This window comes from Podarcis bocagei (assembly GCF_964188305.1).
Source record: "Podarcis bocagei genome assembly, chromosome: 2".
NCBI classification, from domain to species: Eukaryota; Metazoa; Chordata; class Lepidosauria; order Squamata; family Lacertidae; genus Podarcis; species Podarcis bocagei.
Genome location: NC_138126.1, coordinates 25650365 through 25669725, shown reverse-complemented (window position 1 = coordinate 25669725; position 19361 = coordinate 25650365). Strand labels below are relative to the sequence as shown.

Sequence of the window (19361 nt, the reverse complement as noted above, 5' to 3'; positions counted from 1 at the left end):
AGAGACATGGGGCGTTATTGAGGGGTGGGAGCAGGACATGCAGACCATCACTGCAGTCAAACCAACAATACATGCTTTTCTAGAGGGGCACACGAAGGGGTTGTGGCTCACAGGGCTTTTGCGAGAGAGAACTCGGTGAGATCACTTCCTTTGTTTACCTTGGCAGGAAGCTGTAGCCCTACATATTTCCTTCCTGCCTGGGCAGCCAGTTCTTTCCTCGCCACGCTTCCAAGCTGACCAAACGTATGTGTCTGAGCTCTGCAGCTCAGACACCATTTCTGAACTTGCATTTTGTACTTTTGTGACTTAGATCGTAGTTATAAACCTGCCTTCATTTTGCTTCTGTAACTGATGCTTCAAGAGCTGGATTATGTAAGTAAACACTACTTTTATTTCTTCACAAAGAAATAAGGGGAAGAAAAGGGGCGACAGTATTCCTTAAAGCATTCTGGATTATTGTTTCTAGAAGGTTAAATCAACCTTGTTTCAGCAAATGATGGCACTCTGCTGATTTCACTCACATGAGCAAGGAAGGGCAGTAGCTAAACAATATATCCTCTCCTAGTGCCTAAATCCATTCCTACAGAACACACAACTACTTAGTGATAGCCATTTCTCCTCTTTTCTCACTGTGGCCCAATGGGAAGTGGAACTCTGTTGAACTGTTTTCACTGACTTTTATCATGACAACTAGAAAGGTTGTTGCCAGGTCAGAAAAATTGGGAGCTCCTTCACCTCCTTTTGTGTACCTCTTCACAATCAACCAATTCTGTTGTGTTTCTGGTAAAGGGTAGAGGTGGGTCTGGGAAGGGCCGGGCCATGGAGATGCTAGAATTCAAGGCAAGAAGGAATACTGTACTGCTAGTTAGGTTCAGGGGCTCAGTGGTGCATATGTTTACATGTGCAGAGAATCAAGAGAAGGGGAGATCGATCCAGGCTGCAGAGCAGGCCTGCACAACTTACAACCCACCAAGCTGAATGCAGTCAACTAGTCACAAATATGAAAGCCTATCAGGGACTCGGTAAATTTGCTGGTTGTGCCACCAGCCTAACATGTGGAATGCCCATCATCTAGCACAGCCTTTCTCAACCTATGGGTCCCCAGATGTTGTTGGACTACAACTCCCATCACCCCTAGCTAGCAAGGCCAGAGCTCACGGATGATGGGAGTTGCAGTCCAACAACATCTGGGGACCCACAGGCTGAGAACTGCTGATCTAGCAGATTATGACACCTGGGTGGTGGGTGTTCTTTTTTCTGTAAGTCATTCGTTGAAGAGGTCATTAATAGCAGGATAATAAGACTGAGTCAGCGCATTAGTCTGTCTAGCTCAGTACTGTTTACTCTGACTGGCAGAAGTTCTGCAAAGTTTCAGGCAGGGGTGTTTCACAGCCCTACGTGGAAATGTCAGGGGTCGAACCCGGGACCTTCTGCTTGCAAAGAAGATGCTGTGCAATTGAGTCACGGCCCTTCATGGAGCACAGCGGCAATCTGAAAGGGCGGTGGAGGTGTGCTAGAGGACAGTCTTGAGAGGCTGTGTCCTCAAAATGGCAACTTATATAACCGCATCCCTTGCCCTTTCAATACGCCTTACCTGTATAGCCAGGAGCACAAAGGCAAACAATCTGATTGGTTTCCCTGTCAGTATGGCAGGAGATGCCGTGATAGTGCCGAGACCCTGGATACCCAGGGCAAGGGCAGGGACGGCACTGTTGCCCTGAGCCCAAAACAGGGTCTCCATAGTAACCGTCCAAGCACCTGTGATGGGGTAAAAAAAGGAGAACAGAGGCAGTAAGAGCAACCTTAGGTGGCGGTGGTTGTTAGTAGTAATTTATTAAATGCCCTTCATCCTAATGCTCAGCAATTAAAAACGCAATATTAAAAACAATTCAAAACTACTTACAACCACAAAAGTAGGGTGGGTCCTAAAAATATGCACCTCTTATGTCAAATTATCACCCGTTCCTCCTGGCTACTCTTCATCACAGCTGGTTTTGCCCCAGTATAAGCCTTATTAGTATAATCTGACGCTCCATCCCACAGTTTAGCCTCTTTTCAATGCTTCTCGCAGTGTCTCTCTCTTCCGGTGGAATCTCCCTGTTTCCTCCTAAAACAAGCTAACAGTGCCTGCTCTAATCTTTTCCTTGAAGGCTGGTATCAGGGGACCAAGCTGTGCTGCATGATTCAGAAAAAAAGGTATCTCCTCTCTGCCTCTTCCTTCCTTCCTTCCTTCCTTCCTTCCTTCCTTCCTTCCTTCCTTCCCCCCCCCCCTCTCTCTCTCTCTCTGTGTGTGTGTGTGTGTGTGTGTGTGTGTTTGTGTGTGTGTGTTTGGGCAGAATATCCATGTTTGAGATGGAAAAATGTGGGAAGAGGGGCTGTTTGACTCTGACAAAAAAACAACCTGCTGCAATGAAACACTTTAATAAGGGGAATATTTAGTGTTTCTTGTCAAATACCAGCACCAATCTTCCGAAGGAAAGGGACTCTGTCAGTCGATGCTTGTCCACCCCCTCCATCCCATTTTCCAATCCAGAGTCCCCCAGCCATAACGAACTCAGCCCTCCACACTGCAACATTTTATTGCAGTTGGGATCCCGTCACATTTTCCCATGAATCTCACATGCGTACCTCTCACAATGGCGGCCAGCCGTGTAATCGCGGCACCGGAGGCAGGCCCCCGTGTGCAAGTCGCACTCCTCCGAGTGCCCGTTGCAGTGGCAAGGCCGGCAAGTCGGGAAGCCCCACTGGCCTGGTGGGCACTGGTCACACTGGCGTCCGATGGCACCATGTTGGCACCGGCACTGCCCGCTTACTGGTTCGCAGATCCTGGAGACTGAGCCTTCGGGGGAACAGGCACAGGCTGTGGGGACAAGGGCCAATGCTTTCAGCGTGACAGGTGAGGGCGAATTAAGCATTAGAAATTATGGCACAGTTCTCTGGAAAGTCCCTAATATGGAGATTGCGCCCAATTTCCTGGCACAGGGTATTTTCAGAGAGTTCAACATGGCAGCTATTGCCAAATCCACAAGACAGGAAGCTCTCCCAAAACACAGCTCCTTAACCTCTAGTAGTAACCACCCAGGCTGAAAGGATAATAGGGGTGGGTGGCAGCAACGTTAAGTGGGTCTAGCTGTGGTCATATTGACCTAGGAGCCAGAAGCCCTGGGTTCAAATCCTCACACAGACCCAGGGGGAAAAACACTAGAGTATTGTGGCAACTTAAAGATTAACAATTTCTAGGTACTGGAGAAGGCCTTTGATTGTTTCTGCTGCAAGAGACTAATAAGACAAGGCTGCCCCTTCAGAAATATCTACCTCACAGGGTGGCTGTTAGGGTAAAATTGGAGAGGAAAAGAGAACCATGCAGGCCGCCCTGAGCTCCTTGGAGAAAAGTTGGGACAACAACAACAACAACAACAACAACAACAACAACAACAACAACAACAACAACAACAACAACAACAACAATAAAATATGAAGATGGTTACTTAATCCCATCTCCTCATCCCAATCTGAAGAGGTTCTCCTTTTTTGAAGGGACTATACATTAAGGTCAGAGAGCGACTCAAATTCACACCATGCTTTTGAAGCACCTTGATAAACATTCCTGCCTTCCATTAAAGAATCATGGGAGCTGTAGTTTGTTACGGGTGCTGAGAGTTGTGAGGAGACCCCCACCTCCATTCCCCTCATGGAGCTACAATTCCCAGAGTGGTTCAAAGATCAAGGACAATTCCCTCTGTGAGGGAAATAGGGAGGGTCTCCTCACAACTCTCCGCAGCCTTAACAAAACTACATTTCCCACAATTCTTTGGGGGAAGTCGTGACTGCTTAAAAGTGGGATCATAGATGTATGGCTTGGATGTGGCTTCGGTTAGTCCGGTTTAACCACTGCCTGGAGTTGTAGGAGCTTGAATAATACCTAAATATATAATAACGATAATCCCAAAGAAGACAGTCTGCTCCAGTCCAGTTCTGTTGCTCAACTGAGGCCTCTATGACTGGATGGGGCCTCTCAAGCCACAGAGAATCTGTTCTGGAGCTTAGCACTTGGTCACTGGGGAGCTGAAACTGCTTTTGTAAAGGGAGCTGGTTCCTCAAGGGGATCTAGCTCAGGGGTGCTGTCTCTGGGTGGCGCCTAGTCAGAGCGGGATCTCCTTCCCCCCTGTGTCAGGATCCCATTTGCTACTCTGAGGATCAGTAATATACATAGCTGTCAACCTTCCCTTTTTTGGCAGGAAATTCCCTTATTCCAGCACCTTTTCCGGCTGCTTCCCACTGCTATCCCGGATTGTTAGATATCCCATAGATTGTCCCCGGGATAGGTGAGGCTGCTGATCCCTTATTTTCGAGGCTGCTGATCCCTTATTTTCGAGGCTGCTGATCCCTTATTTTCGAGGCTGCTGATCCCTTATTTTCAAATCTGAAAGTTGACAGCTTTGGTAATATAGCCCAGCCACAAATTTTTCCCCTCCACTCTCAGTGAAAACTAGGCTTAACAGTTGAGGAAAAGACAAGGATGACCATGAGGGAGGCCCTGCCTTGATTACTCACGGCTGCAGCCATAGGGTCCGAATCCGTAGGTGCCCGGGACACACTGGTCACAGCGCCGACCCATCACGTTGGGCTTACACTGGCATTGCCCCCCCAGTTTGTGGCAAACACTGCTGGTGGAGCCCTGGGGATCACACTGGCAGGCTGAAGGCGGAAGAAACCACAACGGTTAGGGAAGTAAGCGAGGCAGGGGAAAGACGAGGGGCCCTCACCTCCCCACCCCAATGCCAAGGAGACTGGGGAGAGGGACAAGTGGAGATGCGCTCCAACACACTGAACGCAAGCACATTACTCTAGAGCGTATATACACATGAGCAAAAGAGGAATATTCCTGCTTGTAGTAATGTGGTAAAATGCAATATACAAGTTCATAAGGTGAGGCCGCAGGTGGCAAAATCGAGCAGGTTACAGTCTAGAACATCCATCAGACAGACAGATGCCACCCAAATCCTGAGAACCTCGGTTTTTGTTATCTTTAAAATTAGCATGTTTCTATGGCCCATTGTAGTCAGAGATACCTGGAAATATTTCACAACGGTGCTAAAAGCTTGTAAAACAGATGCGCTGCACAATTCCCACTGCAGAATTTTTTTTTTGGGGGGGGGGAGTTGTTTACCTCTGAACTGTAGATTCTTCTTCTCATGTTTCCCCAGTCTTTTTACATAAAGGTGAGTTAAACCGGAGGAACTCTCCTCTCCCATACCAATGCTGGGTTTGCTGATTCTAGGCAGCACCTCACCAACATTTGGGCCTTTAATTTCCACAGCCGCAGCTTAGGAACATAGAAGGCTGCCTTACCGTGAGTCAGACCATTGGTTCATCTAGCTCAGTGCTGTCTACACTGGCTGGCAAATGCTGGAGATTGAATCTGGGATCTTCTGCGTGTAAAGCAGACGCTCAGCCATTGAGCCCTTCTACAAACCATCGTCCTAGGCCCTGGCAGCAAACTGAACCACCTAGTTCAAGAAGGCTGCAGCTATGCAGTAAGGTAAAGGTAAAGGGACCCCTGACTATTAGGTCCAGTCGTGGCCGACTCTGGGGTTGCGGCGCTCATCTCGCTTTATTGGCCGAACCAGAGCAGCCCTAGGCTCTGTGGTTTAACTCAAAGCGCCACCCGCGTCCCTTGCAGCCATGCAGTAGCAGCCTCTCAAAATCTGTAGGCAGAGAAATGGGACTATTTCATCATTATTATTTTTTTCCAAAAGGGAGGATAAATTATTCAACAATTTATTGCAGGTGGGGCTCACCATTAGCAGCAGCACAGCTGCTTCTTTTTCCTTAAGTTGCTTAAAGAGCGCTGCACTGTGGTCTAAACCACAGAGCCTAGGGCTTGCTGATCAGAAGGTCAGTGGTTCGAATCCCCGCGACGGGGTGAGCTCCCGTTGCTCAGTCCCTGCTCCTGCCCACCTAGCAGTTCGAAAGCACGTCAAAGTGCAAGTAGATAAATAGGTACCGCTCCGGCGGGAAGGTAAACGGCATTTCCGCGAGCTGCTCTGGTTCGCCAGAAGCGGCTTAGTCATGCTAGCCACATGACGCAGAAGCTGTACGTCGGCTCCCTCAGCCAATAGAGCAAGATGAGCGCCGCAATCCCAGAGTCGTCTGCGACTGGATCTAACGGTCAGGGGTCCCTTTACCTTTACCTTTAAGTAGCAGCAGCAGCAGCAACAACAACATGAACAACCTGTCCGCCATTTTGCATTCCCCCCGCCATTACCGGAGACCTGGCATCATTCCAGGACTTTGTGCGTTGGTGGAAATGGCAACCACACACACACACACACACACACACACACACACACACACACAATGGTAGAGACTAGAGAAAAGTATGCAAAGTGGCTTTCTTTCTCAGGCGTAAGAAAGTATCACTCACGCATAGCCCCATCATGCATCAGGGCAGAGATGCTGCACAGCAGGCGGGCACAGGTCTCAGCCAGGTCGGGCATGGTGGCCATGCGGAAAACCTCTAGGCAGGTATAGCGCTCCAACGCTTCCCGGCGCTCCACCGCTGCAGGACTACTACCATGGAGCCCGGGCAGCTCCGTCACACGGGGCAGAAGGACCAGCTGTAGCAAGGAGGGAGACACGTCAGGAAACGTCTGGCCTGGTTGGGACAAGGACTGAAGTTGGCTCAGCTGCTTATGTAGCACACAGGAGGGGACTTGCTAACTGGGAACGTGTGTAGCAGGTCCAGAAATCTACCTCAGAAGGTGCTGAGACGCATTCCCAGAAAGACTCTGGCAACTTCTGCAGAATCTCTTTTGCTTGAGTGGTGCTGGACATTGGCACATCACTGTTTTTTGAGTGTGCGTGTGTGAAGATTTAAAACCTGGCTCTTTCTCACCGAGTCAACGAGGATGAAGGCTGCAGGGTGGCGCTGTGCCACGCCTGCCCGCTGGAATCGCACGGTGATCTCATAATGGTTCCTGGGCTCGAAACAGAAGGGCCGTGGCAGGAGCACATACCTGGAAGACAAAGGTGAGAGACGGGGAAAGGCGGAGAACACACAAGGGGTAAGACTATGCCCAAGAGGGTTGAGGAACCCAGCTCATAAAATGCAGGTGTTTGCGGACTTGGAGAGGGTTGGTGGGATCGTTCTCAGCTGCCTTGATAAAAATGTGGCTCACTTTCAAAGTTTGATGCTGCGGACCTGGCGCATCCACCAGCCTCTGTCATGCAAATTGTGCCTGGATCACATGTGAGACCCACATCCACATCATCATCATTTATTATTTGTACCTCACCCATCTGGCTGGGTCTCCCCAGCCACTCTGGGTGGCTTCCAACAGAGATTAAAAATACATTAAAACATCAGTCATTAAAAACAGGGCTGCCTTCAGATGTCTTCTAAACGTCAGATAGTTGTTTATTTCCTTGACATCTGATGGGAGGATGTTCCACAGGGCGGGCACCACTACTAAGAAGGCCCTCTGCCTGGTTCCTTGTAACTTGGCTTCTCACAGTGAGGGAACTGCCAGAAGGCCCTCAGCGCTGGACCTCAGTGTCCGAGCTAAATGATGGGGCTGGAGATTCTCCTTCTGGTATACAGGCCAAGACACAGTACATTTGCATCACACTTCCCCCACCACCACCACCACAGAACTTCAGGTATACAGTGGTACCTCAGGTTAAGTACTTAATTCGTTTCAGAGGTCTGTTCTTAACCTGAAACTGTTCTTAACCTGAAGCACCACTTTAGCTAATGGGGCCTCCTGCTGCCACCGTGCTGCCGGAGCACGATTTCTGTTCTCATCCTGAAGCAAAGTTCTTAACCTGAAGCACTATTTCTGGGTTAGAGGGTTACATACCTGAAGCGTATGTAACCCGAAGCGTATGTAACCTGAGGTACCACTGTACTGGGCTGAGGCCTTTTAGGGCCTCGCACTTGGCCTTGCATGCATAACAGAATCTCATCGCCCCCAGCCATGACAAGGATACTGCCTGAGGATGATGGGAGTTGTAGTCCAAAACATCTGGAAGGCACTAGATTGGTGCAGGCTGCCTTACCCTTCAGAAGAGACTGACAGCAGCATTCCCAGGCCATTAGAGGAGACTAGAGAGGCAGTTGGCAGATCAAGGAAGGAGAGTGGAGAGTCGGAGCAGGCAGATGAAAGAGAAGCAAAACACAAGATGAAGAGAGGGGCTGGTGGCTGTTATTTATAGCCTCACTATGTATATTAGTTAAAAGTCCTCTATATATAATATTAGAAGTTAGTTACAGAGTGGGTTGCTTACTGAGACAACTGTTGGTGCAATTCTTAAAAAAAATATTAAAGAACAACTCATGGGCATAGCCAAGAGGGGGCGAGGGGTAGCTGTACCCCCCCCCCCAAATCAATAAAAATCAATTTGAATCTGAGGTTCTGCCCTCTGAAAAAAGCCTGCCTCCCCAAACAACAACAATACAAAATAATAACCTAACAATAAACTTCTTTTCCAAGCAAACCCCTTTCTTAACAGTTATGGCAAGCCTAATAATAATAATAATAATAATAATAATAATAATAGAATAATAATTAAATAAAGCAGACAAAACATGCAATGATGCTCATTCGAGCCTCTGATAGTTATCATTACCGATGAGGAGGCCCCTTTGAATGAAACCCTACTTAGCCATGATATTATAAAAGGGTTATAATTACTTTCCCCCTGCTTACTGCTCTGAAGTTCCTTAAACTTTCACTAGCCTCATTCAAATTTATCTTCTTTTCCCCATATTTAACCCATAGTATCTTGGTCATTTTAATCAAAGTGGGCATTTCCCACATATACCATTCTCTAATATGCGGGATTTCTCTGCCACCCCCGTCACCCCCAATATTTTGTTTATAGAGTCCTGCTTTGTGCCATTCTTTAAAAAATATTGGCAAGGCTTTTGAGGTTTTTTGTGTGCTCTCTGCCTCTGCCACGAGTCTAAATTATAAATTTTACCTCATCTTTTTATCTGAACCTGAATAACTGTCTCTGCCAGGGCATAACAATAACCAGCCAACCTCTAATAGCTGTCAGGAGGGGGGGGGGTGACCCTTTGCCTGCAGACTGCAGTGGGTCTGCTTTGTTCCGCTGCCTTAGATAATCTTTTTCTGAGGGAACAATGAGAGCCGCTTCTTTCATTTCACCAACCTGCCTGCCAGCGATAAAAGAGGGTGGCAACGATTCAAACCATCAAACTGCTTCAGGGGAAACACTTGTATGCCCCATTTCCTTCCTTCCTTTTCTTTTTAAAACCCAGGAAATGTTCCGAACCATTAGCAAAGAGGGAGAACAAATTTCAAAGAAGATGAAAGGGGATCTTGAAAAGGGGTGGATGAGGAGTAGCCTTTCAGATTTGGGGGCTGAGGGTTTTTTGTTTTTGTTATGTACTGAGTTGAATAGGATCCAAACTGCAGCAGTCTGATTGGTCCTAGAACAATAGGATCCAAAATGCAGCAGTCTGATTGGTCCTAGAACAATAGGATTCAGAATGCAGCAGTCTGATTGGTCCTAGAACAATGCAGCAGTATGATTGGTTGGCAGGAGCCACCCAATCCTGCTCCAGATAGAAGTGAATCCACAACCTGATTGGCTTACAGTAGAATTCCGGAATTAGCCAATCATGTGCAGCCCATTGTGTAAATAATGTATATAAAGCAGATACTGTGAGGGGACATTCATTCATTCCTCCTCACCACTATGAGCTAAATAAAGAGCATGAAATCACTTTGCGACTCTGAGTATATTTCAGTTTTCTTGCTTCCCCCTCATTCCCCCAATAGGGCTGCTAGAATACAAATGTGGCAGCCCCAGAAAGATTCTGAGGTTCTAAAATTGCACAGGCCTGTCAGATAAGAAGTTCGTCTCTCGCCATAATTCGTTCGCCTATTTGTTAATGTCTTATCCTAGCCTTCCTCTAGTGAGCTCAGAGCCGTGTACATGGTCCTGCCCTCCATGTTATGATCACAGCCTCCCTACAAGGAAGGCCACTCAGTGAGATTGTGGCCTGAGTGGAGATTTGAGACTGGGTCGCCCTAACCCTTGTCTAGCCCTCTAATCGCTACACGTAAGGGGTGTGTTGAGAACGGCAGCACAAATGCCTTCTGCACCCCACTAAGAGCTATGGAAGAAGTGTGGATCAGGGGAAGGTGGAATAGGTTCTGTTAGGTACTGAAGTTTTCACCCTGGGCCAGCAGGGGGATACTGTAGATAGTTTTCACTCAGGTCCACATATGCAAATAAGGGATCGAAAGTGACATTCAGTGATTGGATAGTTACAGAAAGTGGTTACTGTTGCGTTGTAGTGGAGCTCTATATAAGCAGGCTGGCTGAACCCTTCAGTTCAGTTCTGTTCTGGCCTGTGAGTAAACAAGAGCTGTTTGAAGAATCGCTGTGTCGTCTGATATGTTCACCCACAACTTAACAGGTTCCATAAAACTAGTTTTTACCCAGAGATGGACTACAGCCCAAAGGGAAGGTTTCCATCTTACCTGTAACCGAAGAATCATGGAGCGCAACCATCTGCTCTCCCCCCTCACACACACAAAAAAAGGTGCTTCCAGGCTGTGGCTATTTTGAGGTAGGATTCAATCACATACTGGCAAATTCAGGTTTCACAATTAAAGTTAATTTGGAGCTCTTGTGCAACAAACTAGCTTCCCCTCTCCCCTTCAAAAACAACCCCAGACTTTTGTGATATTAAAAGTAACAGGGAAAATGCTCTGGAAAGTGTGGGATAATATTTGCCTGACACAGCATCACCTTCCTCACAAACAAATCAGAACGAACGTGCAGTTAACAGGTTGATTGTTCAAACTCAAAGATTGTGTCAGCCATTTAAAATTTTCTAGCTGTGCATTTTGCCCCTCCCTTCCTGGGCTAACCACGCAAAGGATATGATTTCCGGAGCATACAGAAAGTATCTCCCATCTACCCCCAAATAATTGTAATATAGAATTGTCTGTTCATTATAAATCTGATACACAATTGCTAGTGTCAATCGACTAGTTACTGTAGTCTCTAGGTTCCATGGGACTTTTTGTGTTCCAACTGAGCAGCTGAGAACTAATGCTATTTTTTATGGAAAATGTCCCCTCTTCACTGGGACACTTTGATATACTTGAATATAGTACACAACAATAGGGTAGGGTTGTTGTTTTTTTGTAGTGCAATGACCTCACATAATCCATACCCTCACAAGCCCATCACACCTGAAAACCCATTCCACAAATGCCTGAGACAAGAGAAGGATGTACCATATTTTTTGCTCTATAAGACGCACCAGACCACAAGACGCACCTAGTTTTTGGAGGAGGAAAACAAGAAAAAAATATATTCTGAATCTCAGAAGCCAGAACAGCAAGAGGGATCACTATGCAGTGAAAGCAGCAATCCCTCTGGCTGTTCTGGTTTCTGGGATAGCTGCGCAGCCTGCATTCGCTCCATAAGATGCACACACATTTCCCCTTACTTTTTAGGAGGGGAAAAGTGAGTCCTATAGAGCAAAAAATACAGCACTTTGAAAAACTGGGTATACTTCTCTACAGATAATACAAAACAAAGAGCGGCAAAGTTAAAAGAAATAATAACATGACAAAAAAATTAAACAAAACAAAAAACACTGAAAAGCTGGAGGATAGGAAATCCTACATAAAACGTTCAGATCCCCCAAATACAACATACTATGTACTTGCGTGAATGGAACTGGTGATTAGTAAGATCCCTGCAAATACTAGTTGTTACACTTACGGGAATGAAACTGGTTATTAGTTATAATAATGTAATACAAATAGACAGACAATAGCAGGCTCCAAAAAGGAAACTCCAGCGTAAGAAGCTTGGAATGAGATCAGAGAAGGGAACAGTTAATTGTGCTGTTTCTGTTACATCTTGTAGTACCAAAAGCCACCAGTACGTGTAGAGGGCCCATAGCCAAACCAAAATACCAACTATTTCCTAACCACAAACCCATGAGCTCTCCAGTTAATTATGGTAAAGACTCAGTCAATCCATCAGCAAATACTCAGATAACAGAAAAACCACGTGCTCCGTCAGCTGTGCCAAAGCGCTGCCTGCAACAATCAGGATGTTGAAACAATAAGCATGATTTATTTCTTACAGCTGTAACGTAGAAGGTACAAGTCTACTTGCACTGGTGCTGGGAAGTGTTTTGTAATTTTTGTGTGTGTTTTGTGTCTGTAAAGGGACCCCTGACCATTAGGTCCTTTCGTGACCGACTCTGGGGTTGCGGCGCTCATCTCGCTTTATTGGCCGAGGGAGCCGGCGTACAGCTTCCGGGTCATGTGGCCAGCATGACTAAGCCGCTTCTGGCAAACGAGAGCAGCGCACGGAAACGCCGTTTACCTTCCCACCGGAGCGGTACCTATTTATCTACTTGCACTTTGACGCGCTTTCGAACTGCTAGGTTGGCAGGAGCAGGGACTGAGCAACGGGAGCTCACCCCGCCGCGGGGATTCGAACTGCCAACCTTCTGATCGGCAAGTCCTAGGCTCTGTGGTTTAACCCACAGCGCCACCCGCGTCCCGTTTTGTGTCTGTGCAGAAGAGTAAATCTTCACTGTTGCCTGTAGGAAAAGCAAACACCTGCAGATAAAACTCTTTATAAGTCTGCTAACAGATAATATAGATACATACACACACCTGCATATGCAATTTTATCTAGCCCCTCATGTTACATTTTCAGGGAAAAGGCGAAGCAAGCTGCAAAGCAAAATACACTTCTGGCTCCTGGCTCCTGTTCTGGGAACAAAGTGACTGCAGAGAATACAGTAATTGGCCAAACCCATTTCAGGCTGTCAGCCACACATTATTTTTATAACCCAAGAACCTGAAGTGGTTATTAGTGACTCGAGACATGTAATAAAAACCAGCAATAGCAGACTCCAGTGTGGTAAACAATTTGGAATTGATTTTTTTTTTTAAAAAAGAGGACATAATCCATGAGGACTTGATTTCCAATAAAACTTCTCACTGACATGCTGTGGGTCTCTCTTGAGTCAAGGAAGCTCCCTCCCCACACTGTGCCCAGTGGGGCTGCTTCTCCTCCCCCTCCTCCTCTCATTCTTACCTGGAACTATGGGGCAGGCTTTCCCGATACATCTGCTCCGAGGGCAGCACGTTGCCGCAGCGAGGGCTCATGGGTAACGCCCGCGAGCTGACGCTGACGACAGCTTCCCAATCCTCTGTGGACTGAGAAGGAGACACAGCAGGTTTAAAGCAGCCGTCCCAGAGAATACAATCCCCACCAGGCCCACCAGGTGGACAGCCTCAGAGATAGCCTTGCTGCAAAACGTAATATGGCAAAAAACAACAACACAAAACCCTAGCAGTGGATATTCGCTATAAGGCTAGAGCAGGGGTCAGCAAACTTTTTCAGCAGGGGGCCAGTCCACTGTCCCTCACACCTTGTGGGGGGGGGGCAGACTATATTTTGAAAAAATAAATGAACGAATTCCTATGCCCCACAAATAACCCAGAGATGCATTTAAAATAAAAGCACACATTCTACTCATGTAAAAACATGCTGATTCCCGGACCCTCCGCGGGCTGGATTTAGAAGGCGATTGGGCCGGATCCCTCAGTTTGCCTACCCATGGGCTAGAGGAAAATCTTGCTTAAGGACCATTTCTCCGCCGAAAACCCGCCAGCTCTTATCCCTTGCCCTACCAGTGACACCTCCATCCCTGTGCCAAAGGTGGGGAACTTGTTCCTGACTCTTGGCTTGTCATGAATAAGCCATCTCCCAGCGAAGGTTTGCAGCCATCTCCCAGGGAAGGGTTACTGCCAACTGAAGAACTATCTGTTTGTTTTGACAATAAAGCATCCTTTTTAATTAACTACGCTCACGGTGTTATCAAGCCAGGAACTCTTTCCACAATGTGTAATATGGATCGAATTCCCAGTTGATGGGCATAGATTAAAAGAACTGGGGCAAATCCTCCTTTCTACTGCTATTTGACCACTCTCCAACTCCAGAAAGGGTGTGAGTTATAAGCTGGTAAGTCCCTGCTTCAAATCTATCCCTTAGTCTCATCCATCTGTGTGTAATATGGGGGATGGCCTACTTTGCAAGGTTGCTATCAGTGTTTATGTGAAGTGCTCTGAGAACTTAATTATTATGTAAAGATTAAGCATTATTATGATAAGCATCATGAAAATATTCTCATTCTCCCAGCTACAGTCCCCCCCCATCAATCAATTTATGATCCAATAATGCAAGCATTCAGGAAAATGCCAGAACTTCTCCCCTGAACAACAAGCACCAGCCACACCCACTCCAGTTCCTTCCACGCACCTCAGGCTCATAGCGCAACAGGATGTCATATTCCATGGGGTAGGGAATGTTGTCGATATGGAAGGATAAACCAGCTCCATCCCTCACGCGTGCAAAGCCGGGGCCAGTCCATGTAATCATGTGACCTGTATGCTCACGTTGCATGACTTCCACATCAGGCTGCGGGTGAAAACATTACATCAGCAAAGCCGCAGGGACATAGGGAGCTGCATTGCACTGAGTCAGACCATCTAGATGTGTATTGCCTATGGACAGTGGCTCTCTAGGGTTTCAGCCAGGGGTCTCTCCCAGCCCTACAAGGAGATGTTGGGGATTGAACCTGGTATCACCTCCTGTGGGTTGGAATCCACTGGGAGCAGTCAAGTACAACATTCCTTGTTTTCCTAGAGTGGACATGCAAGGGAATGTTTGGTCCAGCCAGTTGAAACTTCCTGTTCCTCCTGGCCTGGAGCATCCTTCCTTGAATGTGACTAGTGGATGTGCGTGACTTTTCCAGACCTGGTAAAAGGTCAAGGCATGCTGCCACTCTCTCTCTTTTCCATCTTCTTTTCGTCCTGCGAACTTCCCGGACTGCTAACTGCAGTCATTAGGTCAGGAGTCAGCAAACTATGGCCCACGGACCGGGTATTGGCCCAAGGGGGTTGTTAAACCGCTCAGTTAGTCCCCGTATGGAACTGACACTCCATCTGACACTCCTAGAGGCAGGCTAGGTGCCTTCGGGAACCCGAGGACATTCCTGACCAACCACAAAGCACCTGAATTCTACTTGCGTAAAATCACGGGCACGCACAGCTCACAGAGGATGCCTTTAACAGATTGCAATGACGAAGTGCATAGTGTCTATTCAAGTGTATCTTTTACCTTCTGGCTTAGTGCAAGGCAAATAATTAACATAGTTGACCAAGAAGACCCAAGTGGCTGCTCCTCAGCTCAGCTTTATGGACCAACAACACCTCTACTGAGCAGCCTGGAGCTCTGGTCCAAACCACCCTTGACCACCCTGGACTTCCTTCCCTGGTTTCCCCCAGCATCCTCTCTCTCCCACCCTATTTCGGTCACCTTCTGCTGAAGTTGCCTGGCTCTTCGGAGCGCCGCTCGCTGCTGCAAGAGTCTGATCGTGCTGTGCTGGCGTCGCAGCCTCACTTTGCGCCCGTTCTGGACCCCGTTGTAATATTCCACACAGTCCACAGGGGCCTCGGGCCGCAAGGCACCCTACAACAAAGCGAGGAAATTTTTTATTTCCAACACCATTGGTTGCTCCTGCTAACCGTTTCCATCCTCAGCCATACAGCAACCAAGGGGCTTTGAAAGGCTCACTGAGGCTGCCAAGGCAAAGAGGGAGCCCATGGAACTACCCTATATTGTATGGTTTGGCCAATGGAGGTTGTCCCATATGGGCAACTGGGGAGTTGCCCCACCAGTCTCATTCGGTCCACACTTGCTTGGCTTTTTACTTAAAAGTGTTGTCCTTCTGGAAGTCAGCAGGGAGGAGAATGGGGACGAAACTAGAATTAGTTGGCTCTGCCTGCCATTGGCTCTGGTTCCACCTATCATTGGCCCTCCTTGCCTTCCATCCTACCAGCCCATGATTGACTAGTTGAGCCGCCAGGACATTTTTAATGAATTTTCTCCTTACCTGCATATACCTCTGTGGTGATGTGCCTTACATGCTCATGCGCTTCCACATACAAAACATTCTGAATTCATGAATTCATGAATGAATTTGTGGCATGCAAGTGGGTCAGTGTATGCAAGGTTCTGATTTAGGCCAGTAAGTTGGGCTGGGAACTTTTCAGTCCCCATGAAGGTGTGTGTGCCCCAGAGACAACAAGGTCTCTTGGACAACACCCACAAGAAATGCAAGAAATGGACAAGTAACCCGCATTCACTAGCAGTTTTCCAGACACAGCCCCCCTCGCTCTATGTCCTGGGGTCTCACGCTCCCCTTTCCCTTCCTCTGTCCCAGTGCACTCACTGGCAGGCCCTGATGGGTTGGTGCAAGTCCTGTGGCATGCTCTGCTTCATACATATAATAGTCCAGGGGCATGCAGAAAAACCCTGGCTGCACTTCATCACACTGACGCCCGATGAGATGGGGCCGACAGGGGCATTGCCCATCATCCATGGAACACCTGGAGAGAGAGAGACAGACAGTCAGCCAGAGAATGAGAACAATGGCAGAATAGTTGAGCCCTGCCGTTGGAGTAGGTTCGGCAAAAGGGGTGCAAAAGAGAGAGGGAGGTTGCACACTCAAGTAAACAGTCTCTTGATTTGCTTTAAGCTGCAGCTGGAAAGAAAGAATCGGGAGGGCACTTAAAGAGTGCGCTCCGAATTCTTCCTTATCCATTTGACCCCGTGTGTTTACCTGTCCAGTGCTTGGCCTCAGGTAACGGAGAGCTGGGTATGGTTTTGGGCCAAACCACATGGCAGTCAAAATGGGGAGGCCAGGTGGGTCTAATTAGGCCTGCGGGATGGAGTTTCCCTACCACTGTCCTAGACCCAAAAAAAGCCACCATGTGCAGCAATGTGCAAGTATAGCAAGTTCTGCTTTTTTTACAATCACAACTCTGCACTACACATTTAAAGCAGCCTTGTGCCATTTTTTTAAAAGTCAAAGCTTCCTCCATAGAATCCAGGGAACGGTAGTTTGTCAAGGGTGTTGAGAAGTTTTAAGAGACCCCCTATTTTCCTCTCGCGCAGCTACAATTCTCAGAGTAGTTTCATAATTCATCCCTCTTCCAGGGAGGGAACTCTGGGAATTGTGGCTCTCTGAGGGGAATACAGATCACCTAAGATCTTGCAGCATAATAATAATAATAATAATAATAATAATAATAATAATAATAATAATAATAATAATAGAAACAAACTAGAGTTGTTGGCTGTGGGGGAAGGCATGAGTGTTTAAAGTGATATGATACTGCTTTAAATGTACTGCTCAGATGGGGCCTCACAGAATCACTTACAATTAAAACAAGCTGCAATTAAGAAGGTTAAAATATGCTTGCATGACCTTCACTGCAAAAGCAACCTTTTTATTTATTTTCCATGCTTCCGTACAGTGCTGCGAAGTGAGAGATGGCGCCAGATGTAGTACAGAGCTTGAACACTCTTCTTCTTTTTTCTTTGGCAATCACTCCTAGCCGAGTAAGATTGTCTTCCATAAACAATGAGCCCGTAAGTGACTGTGGAGACCAATTCTGGATCCACACGTCCTTCCACAGTGGGGACATTGGCTTCCGGGCGGGAATTGATCACGGTGTGGGTTTGCCAAGAGTGCCTTTCTCTTAGCACGTTTCTCCCTTGTGTCCTGAGTTCGAGTGTCTTCAAAGCCCATGACACCTTTGGTAAAGGCTGTTCTCCAATTGGAGCGCTAATTCCATCCCCTGGACACCTGAGTGGCCCCTGAGAATTTAGACGTTGGCCACCCCTGCACTCTTCCCTCCCTTTGCCAGCCACGGAGCCCTGTTACCTCCTTCCCCTCCCCTCCCCTCCCCTCCCCCACCCCACCCCATGTCCCTTCCATTCCAACCTGTTGCTGTAGGCACCTCCAAAATCACAAGCACAGCTCCGGCAGCCAGCCATATCATTGCTCAAACCCCAGTATTCAGGCTGTGGAGGAAAAAGACCACTAGTTCAACTAAAGAAGAAGAAGAGTTTGGATTTGATATCCCGCTTTATCACTACCCTAAGGAGTCTCAAAGCGGCTCACAATCTCCTTTCCCTTCCTCCCCCACAACAAACACTCTGTGAGGTGAGTGGGGCTGAGAGACTTCAGAGAAGTGTGACTGGCCCAAGGTCACCCAGCAGCTGCATGTGGAGGAGCGGGGAATCGAACCTGGTTCACCAGATTACGAGTCCACCGCTCTTAACCACTACACCACACTGGCTCTCTAAAGCATATTCAGGCCTGGAGTATCCGCATCACGCCTTTTAACGGTTCCGCAGCACCCACTCACCAAACATTGGTTGCAGTATCTCCCGGCGACAAATCGCTTGCAGTAGCAGTCGCCACTGATGTGGTCGCAGGGAAGGCTACCTGGGATAATCCCACGAGGGTCACACCTGCAGGCTGAGAACACACATAACTAGCACTTTCCATGGGTTTACATCCGGCTATGCCAGGCACAAGGCTAAGCCATCTCCTGGGCCAGCTCAGCAGGGCTCCAGAATTCGAGGCAGAATTCTACCCCCCCATTCCCCCCCCCCGCAACTGCAAACACCCAGATTCTGCAAGCAGAATACATTAAATCAAATCAGATGTGTCTCCTGAATGCACAGGTTGCGTTGTTTTGAGCCAAAAGGAACAACTTTTTGAATAATTTAGAATTTTTAATCCCATTGTCCCGGCTGCGAGATAGATGGCTAGAACTCACAAAACACTGGTTATAGGAGAGCAAGAAGTAGGGGGCTTGGGAAAGGCTGGAAACTGTACGAAGCAATGAAATGGAAGTGCCATTCAGATTCCAGACATGTTGGTGCCTGAAGCCGAACAGAAAAAAATCCAAATTGTGGTAGAAGTGTTACTACTGTTGTTCATAAGAATACTAATTTATCCATCGTCCTCTATGCAATCATTTCAAGGCAATGTGCAATAAATTATTTTTAAAACAACCAATGCATTTAAAACAAAATGATAAGAAAATGAATAAAGGTAGAAGGTAAAGGACCCCTGGATGGTTAAATCCAGTCAAAGGCGACTATGGGGTTGTGGCACTCATCTCACTTTCAGGCCGAGGGAGCTGGCGTTTGGCCACAGACAGCTTTCCAGGTCATGTGGCCAGCATGACTAAACCGCTTCTGGCGCAACGGGACACAGTGACGGAAGCCAGAGCGCACAGAAACGCCATTTACCTCCCCACCACATCGGTACCTATTTATCTACTTGTACTGGCGTGCTTTCAAGCTGCTAGGTTGGCAGGAGCTGGGGCAGAGCAACGGGAGCTCACCCCATCGCACAGTTTTGAATTGCCGACCTTCTGATCAGCAAGCCCAAGAGGCTCAGTGGTTTAGACCACAGC

The 19361-nt window shown here is 47.6% G+C and overlaps 1 protein-coding gene and 1 long non-coding RNA gene across 4 annotated transcripts in view; one reads left to right on the top strand and one right to left on the bottom strand.

Moving 5' to 3' along the window:
• Window positions 1-19361, bottom strand: part of LOC308580341 (laminin subunit beta-1-like) — a 69685-nt gene that overhangs the window by 19524 nt on the left and 30800 nt on the right. For all 3 annotated transcript variants that reach the window (XM_081181716.1, XM_081181714.1, XM_081181715.1), the window contains exons 12-22: window positions 18300-18412; window positions 17873-17952; window positions 16316-16472; window positions 15400-15552; window positions 14341-14499; window positions 13114-13235; window positions 6899-7019; window positions 6428-6620; window positions 4555-4698; window positions 2629-2860; window positions 1595-1758 (exon numbers count right to left, since the gene is read on the bottom strand). In XM_081181716.1, coding sequence (XP_081037842.1) covers window positions 1595-1758; window positions 2629-2860; window positions 4555-4698; window positions 6428-6620; window positions 6899-7019; window positions 13114-13235; window positions 14341-14499; window positions 15400-15552; window positions 16316-16472; window positions 17873-17952; window positions 18300-18412 — 1638 coding nt within the window. The remainder of the gene's footprint in view (window positions 1-1594; window positions 1759-2628; window positions 2861-4554; window positions 4699-6427; window positions 6621-6898; window positions 7020-13113; window positions 13236-14340; window positions 14500-15399; window positions 15553-16315; window positions 16473-17872; window positions 17953-18299; window positions 18413-19361) is intronic.
• Window positions 2-6475, top strand: LOC308581415. Its single transcript, XR_014005069.1, has 3 exons — window positions 2-372; window positions 2151-2196; window positions 6407-6475. It is a non-coding gene; the product is annotated as an uncharacterized lncRNA (long non-coding RNA).